Source organism: Coturnix japonica, chromosome 19 (assembly GCF_001577835.2).
Source record: "Coturnix japonica isolate 7356 chromosome 19, Coturnix japonica 2.1, whole genome shotgun sequence".
NCBI classification, from domain to species: Eukaryota; Metazoa; Chordata; class Aves; order Galliformes; family Phasianidae; genus Coturnix; species Coturnix japonica.
This window is the reverse complement of record NC_029534.1, coordinates 5,561,389-5,575,564: the sequence shown is the minus strand read 5'-3', so window position 1 is coordinate 5,575,564 and position 14,176 is coordinate 5,561,389. Positions and strand designations below refer to the sequence as shown.

At 42.7% G+C, this 14,176-nt stretch overlaps 1 protein-coding gene across 1 annotated transcript in view; it reads right to left on the bottom strand.

Annotated features, from left to right (window-relative positions):
- The window catches only part of ULK2 (unc-51 like autophagy activating kinase 2), a 36,941-nt gene extending 23,106 nt beyond the window's left edge, over nucleotides 1–13,835 (bottom strand). Inside the window, exons 1-5 of the mRNA XM_015880366.2 lie at nucleotides 13,191–13,835; nucleotides 11,855–11,947; nucleotides 10,638–10,679; nucleotides 2,080–2,112; nucleotides 1,677–1,713 (exon numbers count right to left, since the gene is read on the bottom strand). Of these exons, the coding sequence (XP_015735852.1) occupies nucleotides 1,677–1,713; nucleotides 2,080–2,112; nucleotides 10,638–10,679; nucleotides 11,855–11,947; nucleotides 13,191–13,280 (295 nt within the window). The 5' untranslated portion in view covers nucleotides 13,281–13,835. The remainder of the gene's footprint in view (nucleotides 1–1,676; nucleotides 1,714–2,079; nucleotides 2,113–10,637; nucleotides 10,680–11,854; nucleotides 11,948–13,190) is intronic.
- Nucleotides 13,836–14,176: the final 341 nt, after the last annotated feature.

Genomic DNA, 14,176 nt, shown 5'->3' with positions numbered 1-14,176 from the left:
AATTTCCAATATTTTTCTACAAAAACATGTGTTCTAAATAACATACCCATCTCCGCAGTTTAACATTAGTTACTGTACCCTGAATTACCTGCTTTTATGGTAGTTTATTCAACCCAGTAGCATAATAGTTCTACAATATCTTAACCACTATTAAATCTTAAAGTCTCTGAAAGGCAAATAACCACAGGAGCCAGGAACATTAAGGAACTCTTACAGTTTGCAACATTAAGTTTATCCGAAAATCACATTACAGTCTGAAGCTGGAAACCTAGTTTTCCTCAAGCAAATCATATGGGGACACAGAAACCATTCCACTCACAAATTTCATCCATGACAAAATTTGTTTTGAGGAGAAAAGCTAAGATGCACTTTTCAAAGTCTCTTCAGAAGGTATTAGCTCATGTTGCAGTATGAGAAAGCACTGGATGCTGGAGCAGGATGAGCCTTTCCAAGGATTTTAATGGGAAGTGAATTAAGCTTTTAATATACACAGTTACCATAACAATAGCTGCTCACAAAAAGATCCCTTCAACATACTGCAGACATGAGGCAAGCAGAATATATTTGTCAGAAAAAATCTGGAGATTAACATAACTGTTCAAAATTTTCTTTGTAATAAGGATTAGTTTGAAGGGTGAGAAAGAAAGCAGGTGGAATCAAACACAGGGAGCAGTCCCCAAAATGCAATTGAAGAAACAGAGACTTGCCACATTTTTCAGCATGTTATGTATACAGATATGGGAATGTCACATTCAGTTGTTTTTTAAATAGTGGCAAGAAGCATTTTTTGTTGCAAGTTTAATGGTGTTTATTTTAAATTGTGAGTGACAGCAGTGACAAAGTGTATGGAAAACTGTTGATCACAGCCTGAACCTCTGATTAACCACCTGAGGCAATCAATGAGTCAGCTGTGGAAGCACAGATGAAGGTAATTCAGCTGTGATACAGAAGGGGTAGAGCTTGGCTCCACCTCTCCCAGATCTCATTTAAGGGCTGACTGCCACTAAGGCAGGATCTCTCTTCCTCTGGAAATTGCTCCTTTGTGGAGTTTTCTGCGAACCTTCACCATCGATGAGCCTTTTCCCTTTCTCTTTCTATCACGATAGTCTTTTGTACGACACAGCTAGTTAACCTATGTTTACCTGTCAGCTCTACACAAAGCAACCCAAGTTTGCAATTCTGGTTTAACATGTATGATTGGAGTTTTGCTATTCTGAAGCGCTCATCCTTTCACCTTCATAAGAGCTAAGGCCAAGAAGTAGGCATCATAGAATGCATTCAAGAACCTTGAAGATCAACCAGAGTGTTATACAGGAGCTGTACCTTCTTTCTAATTATGTTTCTGAGGAGAGAGGAAAAGCAGGAAGGACAGACCCAAAATTTCTACAAATCCACTCTGTCTTGAAAAACCTCTGAATACAACATTCCCAGCATCAGTTCAATACCAGTCATACAAACAGCTAATATGGAACTGATGAGTGCATTCAGTTTATCTCTCAATGAGGGTACTCTAAAAATCACACCAGGGAGAAGAAGCATTGCAGAATTAGAAACGTTTCATGAACAGGAAAATATTTAAATCCAAAGAAAAGAATTCAGAGGGATAGCAGCAGATCACACAAATACAAACATGTAATGCAACAGCTTCCCAATAAGGTAACACAGTAAACAATTACCTTGTAAGTAATCTGCCAGATCCCCACCATTGCAGTACTGTTAAAAAGAAAGAGTTTTTTTACTTAAAACACAAGCTCTGAAATCCTGTGTGTTAATTTCTACTTTGTTATCCTGTCGCTGCAACTAGATGACCTTTTTGAGCTGTTTAATTTTGTTTTCTCAACTATTTCTAATTACCAATTTGAGGTGTAATGCTTCATTAATGCTTATAGTATCATAAAACATAAAATGGTACAAACACTGCTGATAAACTTAGCACTGCACAGAAAATTAATAACCTTGTTATTGTTAATTACCTATTATTAATTACCAGTTATTTTGCAGCTGTGCAAAGGATATTATTTCTTTTTCCAAAAAGTATTTAAAAATTAACCAGAAGGAAACATACATACAAACACGTACCTCCATCACCAGAAAGACAGAACTGGGCATCTCCTAAAAGAAAAGAAATGCCATTTAAGAATGTGAAGAGACAGAGCCTTTAATACCTACATTAACCAAGTGTAAGAAGAACATCGTGAAGTAAAATAACCTTTCACATTTCCTTTAGATTTCATCTGCTTTGTGTTTTCTCTATCAAGGCATCTTCTATATGAAAAGCCCCAACAAGTGAGTATACCTTTACTGTTGTACATCACTGAAATGCATCGGTAATGGGGCAGTAATACTTCATCACACCAGATAGCATTTAGAAGGGTGAGCAAGACAAACTGGCTACAAAACCCACTTTTCTAGAGGAGGATTTCCAAGGTTATGTTCCCTCCTGGGTAAAACGAGCTCTGCCATCTGAAAAGCAGAAGCTCATGTAGTAATCACAGCACAGTTGTGCCTGGCATAAAGTGATTCCCATTGCTATTCTGTAGGATGCTTCTATCAGGATTCATACACACTTCTGTAAAATATCACCCTCGATGAGTCATAGGCAGAAGCATGCCCATGTCATGGACCTGAATGCTTTATGGAAAGCTGTGATTTGATATAGCAGTCCCATTGAGATTTTCCAAAGCAATGACCTTCTTTGACCCATCTGCAACCTGAATTCCCCCTCATAACTGAGTGAGTTAACTAAAAGACAAAAGAGTTACTACTGTAAATTAGCTACATGCTGCACAGAATGCAGTAAAACCCTCTATATTGAGGTCTGACTGTAACTATTCTTTTAAAAAACAAAACAAATTGTGTGTGAAGTGCTTTTGTCGATAATAAACACGATGGTTTCCAGCTTCCCATGTAATTCTGTTGTGCCTACAAAGCTGGAGACATTCAGAGATCTTAAAAAGAGTAAAAACGTTTCTCCCCTCTTTAGAGCTGACTGAATTTAAGCAGTGTAAGACGAATTCCACATTTTAAGGTTGAGATTATAGGAGACTGCCTCATTTCTGGAAGCATTTAGTTCAGCCATTCTCATCTGCGTTGGAGAAAGGCTCTGGAGGATTTTCCCAGCTCCGAACATTCAAGCACTTTACAGATTTGTTTACATTTTGAAATTAGCTTCAAAGAAAGCAAGTTTCTAGGAATGTCAGGCAAATCTGTTGGGAACGAAGGGTGAACTCCAACCAATATAGAATACTAAAGCAGCAGCAGATCACATTTCACAAAGTCCTGATTGTTCAATGTTTCTCTAACAGCTGTGGCCAATGTGAACTATAATTTGAAATCCTATAAAAGCATTTTATCGGGAAGGTAATATGTTAGTGGGGAAAAAAACAATGCCCACCACAAAAAATCCTACCCACTGTGTAAATATAATACACTCATCCTGTGCAACCATTTATTCCAAGACAGAAGCCCACAGCCTTTCAGGAAGTCTAAGGATTCCAAAAAAGCAATCCATATCCAGAACCACAGCTTCCAAATTGTCTATTAGCATTATTTAAACCAATTCCAAATAACTTGCATCAGTTTGTCCAGCAAAGGCTGGTCCTGAGTTGAAGAAACAAGGAAGAAGCCAAGACACCTGCATGCACTCCCATCTCCACTGCTCTAAATTCAACACAAAGACATCATGAGAAGAAATTCAGCATTTGCACAATGCAAAGTGGAACACAGCTGATACTAAGAAAACAAAAGGCTATCACCACTCATTAACCTCTCTTCAAACTGATCACAGTGGATACTCAGATCCTCCTTCACCAAACTGCAAATTCTGGCAGCTGGGGACCACTTCACTTAAAGGGCAACTGTGCTGTGTAAAAGAATAACACAGCTAAGAAGCATGGAAATTGTCTGCTCTCCAGTGACAAGGAGAAAGCTCAGCTATTGGATTTCCACCCAAACATAGCAATCCCATGAATCAGAAATAGATGTTCCACAGCGTCAGTGCTTCAGCTACACAACACACTGTACAAAACCAACAGCTTAAAGCAGTCTGTAATGCTCAGCTCATGACAGACATTTATTCATCCCAGAACTAAGAGAATTCTGGACTCTCTTGGAAACAAAGTCCTTTCACACAAAGCTGCTCCCTTAAGAAACAAGGCGCTGATGAGCTGTCACAACAACCCTCATTCCCCCTTCCTCTCCAGAGTTAACTCATACCCACACACACTTTTCAATATCCCACCGATGAAGCTTTAGTTCAAAATGGCTGAATTTGTTTATCCCTTCACAGTTGTTCCCATTTCAGATTACTGTTGTTGGCCAGACTGACTGGGAACGTGGTCTCCACTGTGGGAGAAAACACGAGGCAATTCTGCAGATGCATTTTTCTCCTTTGAATTACTCTGCTGAAAAATAAAGCTAGCACTATCATCATTCTCCAGAAGAACAATTTCTGGTGACTTGCTAAGCAAAGAAGAACACTCAAAAAGGAAAAGATGAGCAAACCACCACGTTTCAGATGGAACATTCAGGAATAGAGCTGACCTAGCAAGCTATTTTAAACTGCTTCTTGAAACAGATAGCAAAGCTTACAAAAACTTACATTTACATACAGATCATAAACTTACTGCAACTGGAGCTGTTCTGGCCAATACTCCTACCTAGAAAAACAATCAAGCCAAACAAATGTATGTTGTGTTGAAACAATTATGGAACTTTTTGGGTTTGTTTTCTCAGCACATCTTGCTTTATTTATTTAAATTTTTCATGACAAAAAAACTACTTTTGCTCCCTCTTACTCTGAATCCAGGTTTCATTTCAACTTGCAAGTAAAAGATAGCAAAGGTTAATAGGAAACAACAGGTAAGCCTACTAGAAAAAAATAAAGAGGCCACATATTTGCCATAAGTTGCTGTGTTTTAATCCCAGACTTCCCACAGTTCTCTCAAGGGATGTGAAGTTCCAACCCAAATCACAGGTTCAGTGCAATAGTTCCACTTAAAAGACATTAATTGAAAGAGAAGTCAAAACATTCATGGTTGCTTGTGACAGCTGCTGCTAGAACTCCAGCACACCGGCAGAAACATACCCTCAATTTCTTTCTGGTTAGGAAGCCCTCCTTTAGAAAAAGATGAAAGTCTGCAATGAGCATTTAGTGAGCTGCAGAAGGAGGAGCTGCGGTGAGGACAGTTACTATGGTTTCAATGCAACTTTGTGGATTCTGTTTAATTGCACTTTATGATCCCAGTCCCAAGAGAACGAGAGTTCACATGACAGCTTGTGCACTGCTATTACCTGATTTCCTGACATTAACTTGTGCTGTATTTGCTTTATTTATCTACTGGTTAGGGAAATGCTCCTCTTTTTTTTTTTTTTTTGGTGCATTAGATACAATTGGCAAAGGTTCTAATGACTTAGTAAAATGGACTGGTCCATATTCTTAAGACTATTTCTCAGCATGTTACATTACACTCATTTTGCTCTGCAAGTGCATTGCAGCAGCAGCTTCTAACACATTCAGCTCCTCCAATGTCTAAAGGACTGAACATTTTGTTGGTTCTGACTAAACATGTAATCTCAGACTGAACATCAGTTGATGAACCTGTAGGATTCACATAGTTTGCATGCTGCCAATTATTCTGAGCATACCCTCAGTAAGTCTGCAGATAACACCAAGCTGGGAGGTGGTGTTGATCTGCCTGAGGGTAGGGAAGCTCTTCAGAGGGATCTGGATAGGCTGGATCGCTGGGCTGAGGTGAATGGGATGAGGTTCAACAAGGCCAAGTGCCAGGTCCTGCACTTCAGCCACAATAACCCCATGCAGCGCTATAGGCTTGGGGTTGAGTGACTCGATGAATGTGCCAACAGTGTGCCCAGGTGGCCAAGAAGGCCAACAGCATCCTGGCCTGCATCAGAAATAGTGCAGCCGGCAGGAGCAGAGAAGTAATCATCCCCCTGTACTCAGCTCTGGTGAGGCCGCATCTTGAGTATTGTGCTCCGTTCTGGGCTCCTCACTACAAGAAAGACACTGAGGCCCTGGAACAACTCCAGAGAAGAGCAACAAAACTTGTGAGGGGTCTGAAGCACAAGTCTTATGAGGAGCGGCTCATGGAGCTGGGATTGTTTAGCTTGGAGAAAAGGAGGATCAGGGGAAACCTCACTGCACTCTACAACTTCCTGAAGGGAGGTAGTGATGAGGAGGGGTTCGGCTTCTTCTCCCAGGCAACAAACAGGACCCGAGGAAATGGCTGCAAGTTGTACCAGAAGAGGTTTAGAGCAGACATAAGAAAAAACTTTTTCTCTCAGAGTGGTCAGGCACTGGAATAGCTGCCCAGGGAGGTGGTGGAGTCGCTGTCCCTGGCAGTGTTCAAGAAGCATCTGGATGAGGAGCTACGAGATACGTGGTACGAATGGTAACGGGAGGATGGTTGGACTAGATGATCTTGTAGGCCCCTTCCAACCTTGTGATTCTACAATTCACATAAAAGAGCAATCAACCACAGGAAATGTACCATAATAGCAGCATCACTCATTTCCTGGTATGTGAAATGCTGCACTTCACTAACAAGTAAGAGAGATGGTGAAAGTAAACTGTTTGGTCAAAGCAAATGCTAATTGGCTGTCCCTATCCCTTCAGCACCTGTGCTAGTGTTGTACCTGGCTATCCAATATGCTTGTTGTCAGCCTTTCACTTTGCACCAATTGTTAAGTGAAAGGCATGGAGGAGTATTTCAAAACCTTTATATTTTCTAAATGGTCTATTTTCCCTTTTAGTATGAAAACATTTGTCACCTGGCAGGGGAGAATAAACCTAGAAAAATGGTTAGGATTTTTTTTTTCATATGCAGTTAAAGACGGATACTGATAAATAAAAAGAGTTGGAGAAAAAAATAAAATTGAGGCATCCGTAATGATGGATCAGAACTAGCTCTGCTGAGAGGCAACACGAGTTGTGGCACACCAAGATAAAGAATATGCTCCAGAACACTCGAAGCAACTGCCTCAGAAACCATGCAATGATACCACCAGACCAGCTGGAGTCCTTGAGCAAACAGGAGTACTTAATGACACCGATAAATAGCAGGTAAAGATACGCACCACTCCATCCACCAACACCCCTAGTAAGAAATCATGGGCACTTGCATATAGGGAAAGACTGAGCTATAGGTACCAAGGGATTGCTGGCTTGGCTCCCACTTGCTTTCACTGCCTTCAGAGACAGAAGCAGCTGCAGCTATTTTGTCTGCTCTGCGCCAACAAACTAAGACAAGAAACAATCTCTGTTCAGACACTGTTTCCAATAACAAACTAGAAATTAGCTCTTGCTAAACTACTGTTCAAATAGCAAACCTCAGACTCCATGCAGTGAAGATTAATTCATTCTTCTAAAACGCTATCCCTGAGATACATCACAGGCTTTCATTCTGACGGCTGACATTCTAAAGAGGTTCTGAATCAAATTATTTGCTAAAGCAGGCACTGTCTGGCACCATGTGAGATTAGTTCTACTCAGCATGCACTTGGGATCATGAACTGCAAAAAAAAAAAAACCACCATAAATTCATGGCCTAAATATAGCACATTCCAAATAACTTACTGACACCTTCCCGCTGCTGCATATTACTCTATCCATGGACCTCAACGCACTTCATACCAGTGAGTTAAAGGTTATTTTAGACTCTTTGTTTTTGAGAAACAGAGCTCCATTTCCCCAATTAATATGATCTGAGATTCTCTGATCTTCTTTTGCAGGATGAATGACAAAGAGCTTCATGTTAATGCCATTTTTATACCACTTTAGCAATTCAGGAGGTTTTTTTCTTTGAATGAAAAAAAAACAAACTCTTGCCCAAAAAGATGAGTAAAAATGTCTCAAGAGCTTCTGTCCTGCAATCCATTTATTGCATGAGCATTGTGCTTCAGAAAATAAGTAATTTAGAGGTGAGCTGCACGTGTTTACTTTTCAAAGATCTACAGCAAGATATTTGCCTCTCATAGGTAGAAAATTCATACATAAGTATCTGCACAAACACCCTCAAGCCTTAGAACCACACATCTCCAGACTGCCTTGTGCAGATCCCTAGACTTCTGCAATGGCACAAACTGCAATATGCTCTGCTTACATAAATCTCTTAACTGCAGGTCAAACCTGTCAGCACTGCATGTACCCACCTTACGGAAATCAAGGACAATTATTGTGCTGGCATCAGAACAAAAGATTTTAATGCTGACTGATACATATACAACACTAATAGTGCACTAATTCATCTGGGGGTGACTCCAGACGAATGGTTATTTCCAGTAATGGAAATGGCTCTATACGTACTAAGAAATGCATCAAAGTGGTGTTCATACCTAGGCTGAAGCAACAGCAGCATCAAATGTTCTCGTACTGTTGTCTGAAAGACTGTAAAAGTTGCCTGGATTCCTCAAATCTTACCTACTGTATTATGTTCACATTTACAATACTACAGCAGTACATGCTAGGACATGAAATGCTAAGGAAAAATTGTAGGTGTAACAGCCTACCAGCCTTGCATGGTGCTCGTTCTTGCTGGGTTATAAGTTAATGCAATCATGTAAGTTAATGATATTTCACAAACCAAGCCCTGTGCAGAAGGACTTATTTGTGCAAGCATCACATTCTCTTGACTACATTTTACAACGTCATTTCTTCTGCAGAAGTAGCACCATACTGCTTGATGTTTGCCATGAACCTATTTGAAATATATCCAATTTATGAGAGTTCTTCCTTTCGCTTTGCTTCAGCTGTTGTTTTTATTGAGGTGCAATGGTCAGTGACAAGCAGGACCATCCCCTTCTCAAAAGGAGAATATAGGACCAAACACTCACAAGGGAGTGTCACTCTGCAGGCACTGTTTCCTGTGGCAGAGCAGTGAAGCATGAAAGTTGTTTCTAAATTACTTTTAGGTAAATAAATAAAAGCACAGATCTGTGCTCTCTTCCCTTGTGGGCGTCCTGTATGGAAATCAAAAGCAGCAAAAGCTTCTGCAAAGCTGGAAGATGAACCATGTTAAATCATCAAAACACAGTGCATCTAGTCAACTACCTTCAAGTTGAGCTGCAAAGCTTAAAAAGCAATCTGAACATACAAACAACCGTAAATGAGAAATCCAAAATTCAGCTGCTTACTCACACACCAGCACTCTCAGTCAACAATTCCCGTTTCTTTGAAGACGTTCAGATGCACTAAATTTAGGGTGCTGAGACACTGTTTCCATTTAGCATTACTCAGGAAGGTCGGGTCTCTACAAGAGAATGCACTTTCCCCCTCAGCTGCATCACTCAAAAGGCAGAGTTCTGAAGCCAGGACTCAGAAAAGAGTCTACATGTCCAAATGGGAAGTTCTGAAGCACAGTCTGTCACCACATGAAACCACCACTTTGAATCATAGGTCAGCAAAAGTTAATTCGTGTCCTACAGCATTATAAACAGTGAAACCTGACGGTGCCAAGCACATATCCCATGAACACAGCTTTCTGCAGCTACACAAGACACATATCTACACATAAGCTGAAAATCTTTTAGGACGCAAACATGTAAGGACAATGGTGAAGAACGTGGAAGTGTCTATTTTGCACCACCTTAACTATGCAGTGCCCCGAGGGTGGTTCTTAGTAATTTTATTCATAAATGTATTTCTGTATTTAAGATGAGAATCGAGCCCAGGAGATAAACGTATAGCTCAAATAGAACAAAGGGCTGCATATCTTACATAATCTCATATTTAGCTTTACTCAGCACTTGCAAGCCTTACGATATGAGAAATGTACTTCCTGATAAGTAGAATGCAATGCCCTGCATAGGCGAGCAAAGTAACTCCTTCACCTAGTCAGACAGAACCTGGGAATAAAAAGACAGTGCAAAGTCTAGATGTAAGTAATCATTTCACCTATGGAAAAGATCCATATGTCTGCTTGACTTTTATACTTTATGCCATCCATCTGAACACAATTTAAGTAACAGCAACATGTACATGCATAGTAATGATCTCCTGCTTCCTTCGGCTCTCCCTCACCACAACAAAGGGCAATAAAAAACATTTCCTTGTCTTTGAGACATCTCTGCAGCAGTAGAGATGGTTTTCTACACCACTATCTTCAGTTATGTTGACTTCTAAATGTCACTTGCCTCATCCTCTCAGATCAACTCCTACTAGTACATTTTCCTTTGGTTGTATTCAGTTGCCAGCCACGAACACCTACTTCCCAGTTAAATTATAGAACCAAGGAAACAACGCTAATTCAGAATAGCTACGACCACTGATCCAGCTCCCAGCCCAGGCAGCTGGTGCTGTTTCACTGGGGACAGCACCAGACTCCACAAACAGCCCTCTGCAGAGATAAGCAGGCTCCCACTTGCCCCTGCTGCCTGGAATCAAACCAGATTCCTCACAGCTACCCCAATGGATAAACAGAGTCAATATAAAACAAGCACGTAGCATGCTGAATATGACAGAACCCTCCCTGCCACTGCTAGGGAACTGGATTTCCTTTTCTAAATACCGAAGTGACAACAGTAAGAAAATGCCTGATCACTTAAAAAGATCTTACTACATATATGCTTCATATTTGCATAAATAAAATTAATGAAGAAAAAAGCATCAAGACATATTTTACCTGGACATCATAGAGAGCTACAATGTTCTCATGCTGAAGTTCCTGTAGAAGAAAATATTTGTATTATGGAAATAGCCCGTTTTTATTTTAAATGTAATATGGCAGGTAATGCTCAAAAAGAACCACATTCTACATCTGATGGTGGAAATCTTTAGACTGTATTCACAGCAATAAGAAGTTACATGATATATTCACAGGTCAAATACCATTTGTTTCCAGAATTCATTTTCTGTCTGTTGTTATAGAAAGTAATACAGCACAAAATCCTCCAATGACTGCTGAATTTATAGTCTAATACATTTTGTGCTTATGGAAGTAACACTATTTTCAACCCAACCCTCTTCTTTTACAATAAAATGAAATTTAAGCCAAATAACACCAAATACAACTTGTGTGACAACTCATGGGATTATTTGAAACTGCTTAAAACAAAAGTATCTCTCCTTGTTAAGCACTGGTTGCATATTAACATACCCAGCATTACTATTTCTAGCATATAACATATAAACTAGAATATACATATTTGTATATAAAACAGAATGCACCTCAAGAAGCTTAGAAACAGCACAAACACTGAAATCAGCACTAATTATTGCCACAAAGCTTTGTAAGATGAGATGTGGTGAAGTTTAGAGAATGGAAATTGATAGAAGAATACCTAAGAACGTGTTTCCATAAAGCAGAATTTTAGAACTATATGACACTCTGTTTTATTTTCAGAGTTTAGTGGGGCACTAATGAAGAAGTCAGTTAACTCAGAAATGGGAAGGCTGCCCCAGGAATCACATTCAGTACATCACTCTCAGGTCTCAAGGCATCTCTGACCAAAAATAAAAGATGAAGAATGATGGAAGACTGATGTTTTAACCTCTGCTATAACTATTGTTACAGGGACTGCCTGGGAAAGATGCAACACTACCCATCCTGAAGGACAAACCTTTCTGTATGTGCAAGAAGTGGAGCACAGATGCTGATTCTACAGCAATCTTCCACCTGTAATAAAAACATGCCCTCAATGTGCTCTGAGACCAATTCCAGAACTAAAGAACTTTTTTTCTTGTCCCCCTGAATTCTGTATTTTGTCTGAAGCAAACAAAAGATACAAAAGGTAAAGCAACAATTACAGTGATACCACTCGTGACCCAAAATGAACTGCATCAAAAGCCTCTTCTCCTTTTCAAGAAAAGCAGCTTTAAAAATCACTGCAATTAACATACCTTTAAGATTTTAATTTCTTTTCCAAGTAAGATTTGTGATTTCGACAAGTTCTTTTTGTTAATGCTCTTTATGGCTACTTCCCAATCCGTTTTCTGCAAGCAAACAAACAGAAAAGTATTATCAGCTTTAATTTTTGACTTCATCCACTAACAAGTAGCTAGCAAAGCACTAAAGAAACAGCAAGATCATCCCTACCCTACCCACCACTGATTACTCCATCACATGACACCATCAAGAACTATTTCATTCCACAGTAGTTCAGGCAGCTATTAAAATCCAGCTGCTGCCAGACTGCATTTTCATGAGTTCAAAAGCATTTAAAAAAAAAGATTACAACATAAATAATCACATCCCGTTTGTCCTTCAGTCCCCTCCCAATGACGAAGTTACTTTTATTCTTCTTTAAGGACTTCCCAGCTTCAGCCTTCTTGATCCCCACAGCTGGAAACTACACAAGCACTTGGTTTTTGAGTAGAAATACTGCCTGCTTACTGCCTATTAAGAGAATTATTAAAGTTGGAAAGACCTCTAAGCTCTAGTCAAGCTGTCCACCAAAATTGTGCCCTGAACCATCCCGCTACATACTGCATCTACACAGCCCCAGAGACAGCGAGTCCTCCACCTCTCTGAGCAGCACATTCCAGTGCCTGATCACTCTTTCTAAGAAATCTTTCCTACTATCCAACCTGAAGTTATCTGTAATGCTTATTTATGTGTAAGGTGGAACCATCTCTGTTAACCTTCGAAGTTTCTAATGCTTTCTGTTTGTGCTGTGTCCATAGGAGCTGCAAGCGCTCTCCCAATGCTCCAAAGGACTGGAAGCAGAGGTTTGCTTTGTGGAAGCATTGCATTTAAGGCACATAACTCACACAGCACCAAGAAACCACTGCCTATCTATGAATATCCAGCAGGACACCGGACCCCTGTGAACTTCAGGAATCCTCAGCCCAACCCAAAGGAGACAATTTCCCATCAGATCCCTTCCTTACCCGGCGAGATAAACATGACCTCCTGACAAACAAAGGGCTCAGCCTCCCTGCAGCTGCACCTCTCCGCTGGCCCTTACGTCCGAGGAGCGACCCAACAGCTGAGCACACAGCTAAGCTGATGGATCTATGTCTTGAATAGAAATGACCGTGCTCAGAGGCCGGCAGGCAGCAGCTCGCCGCAGGCCGCGGCCTCGGGCCCGGCCCCACCGCCCTCACCCCATCCCATCCCTCAAGCCACCCCGCTCCCTTTCCATCTCATAACACCCCACCACCACCATCACGGGTCCCCAACGAGAGCCGGGGCTTCTCCCCACAGGGGTTGTGTAACCGCCCCATCGCTGTTTACCTTACGGTGGCGACCTTTAAAAACCACGGCGAAGGCTCCGTGTCCGATTAAGTCCTTCCTGCTGAACTCAAACTCCCCCACCGTCTCCATCCTCCCTCGGGGGTGGGCATGAAGCCCCGGGATGGGGAGGGAAAACAAAAGGTGTCGGTTCTTCCTCCGGCAGAGGCACTACAGCCGCCTCCTCAGGGCAGAGGGTGAAGCAGGGGGAGCCCGCCCCGGTCCTGGCGGCCCCCGGAGAGCGGGGCAGCTCCTCTCATCGCGCGGGGGTGGCCGCGCACCCCCGGGCCGAAGGGGCTGCAGCGGGGCGTCTCCGAGGCGAGGGGCTCCGTCTGGCATGGGGAGGATAGAGACGAAGGGAGGGAGGCTCTCGGGGGTGCGAGAGGAGGCACGGCCGCCTTCTCAGGGCCCGCTCAGCCGCCCCACGCCCTGCAGCCGCCCGCCCCCATCGCCCCGACACCGCGGGGACTGCGGGTCCCCTGAGGGAGCGAGCCCAGCAGCATGCAGCAGGGCAGGGGCAGGCGCGGCCCGCGGCTCCGGGGCTGTCGCCGCACCCCCACGGAAAGGAAACGAGAAGCGAGGTGGGAGATTGGAGTCTTTCAGGCCGCCGACGGCCTCCTCCCAGCGCTCCGCCACCCCTCGGCACCCAGCGGCTCCAACTCCGACTGCTCGCACCTCCGCTCCGCCGCGCGCCTTTTGTAGGCCGCATCGCGCAGGCTCGGCTGTTCGGCTCCTTCCGCCGGCGGCAAAGAGTGCCTCACCCCGCGTAACCCGGCGGGAGCGCGGGGCGGGAATTCCTCCGCACCTCACGGCCCGCGGGGTTGGTACCTCCATCCTCACACCGGCACCTGCGGGAGCCCAGGCGGAGCCCAAACTCGAGTTCCAACCCCCTCCCCGTGAATAGAAACGGCTTTTAACGCCTCGTACGTTTTGCTTCAGCTCCACCTGCGGGAGGGTGAAGCTGAGGGGCGGCCGGGAGCGGAGCGGGG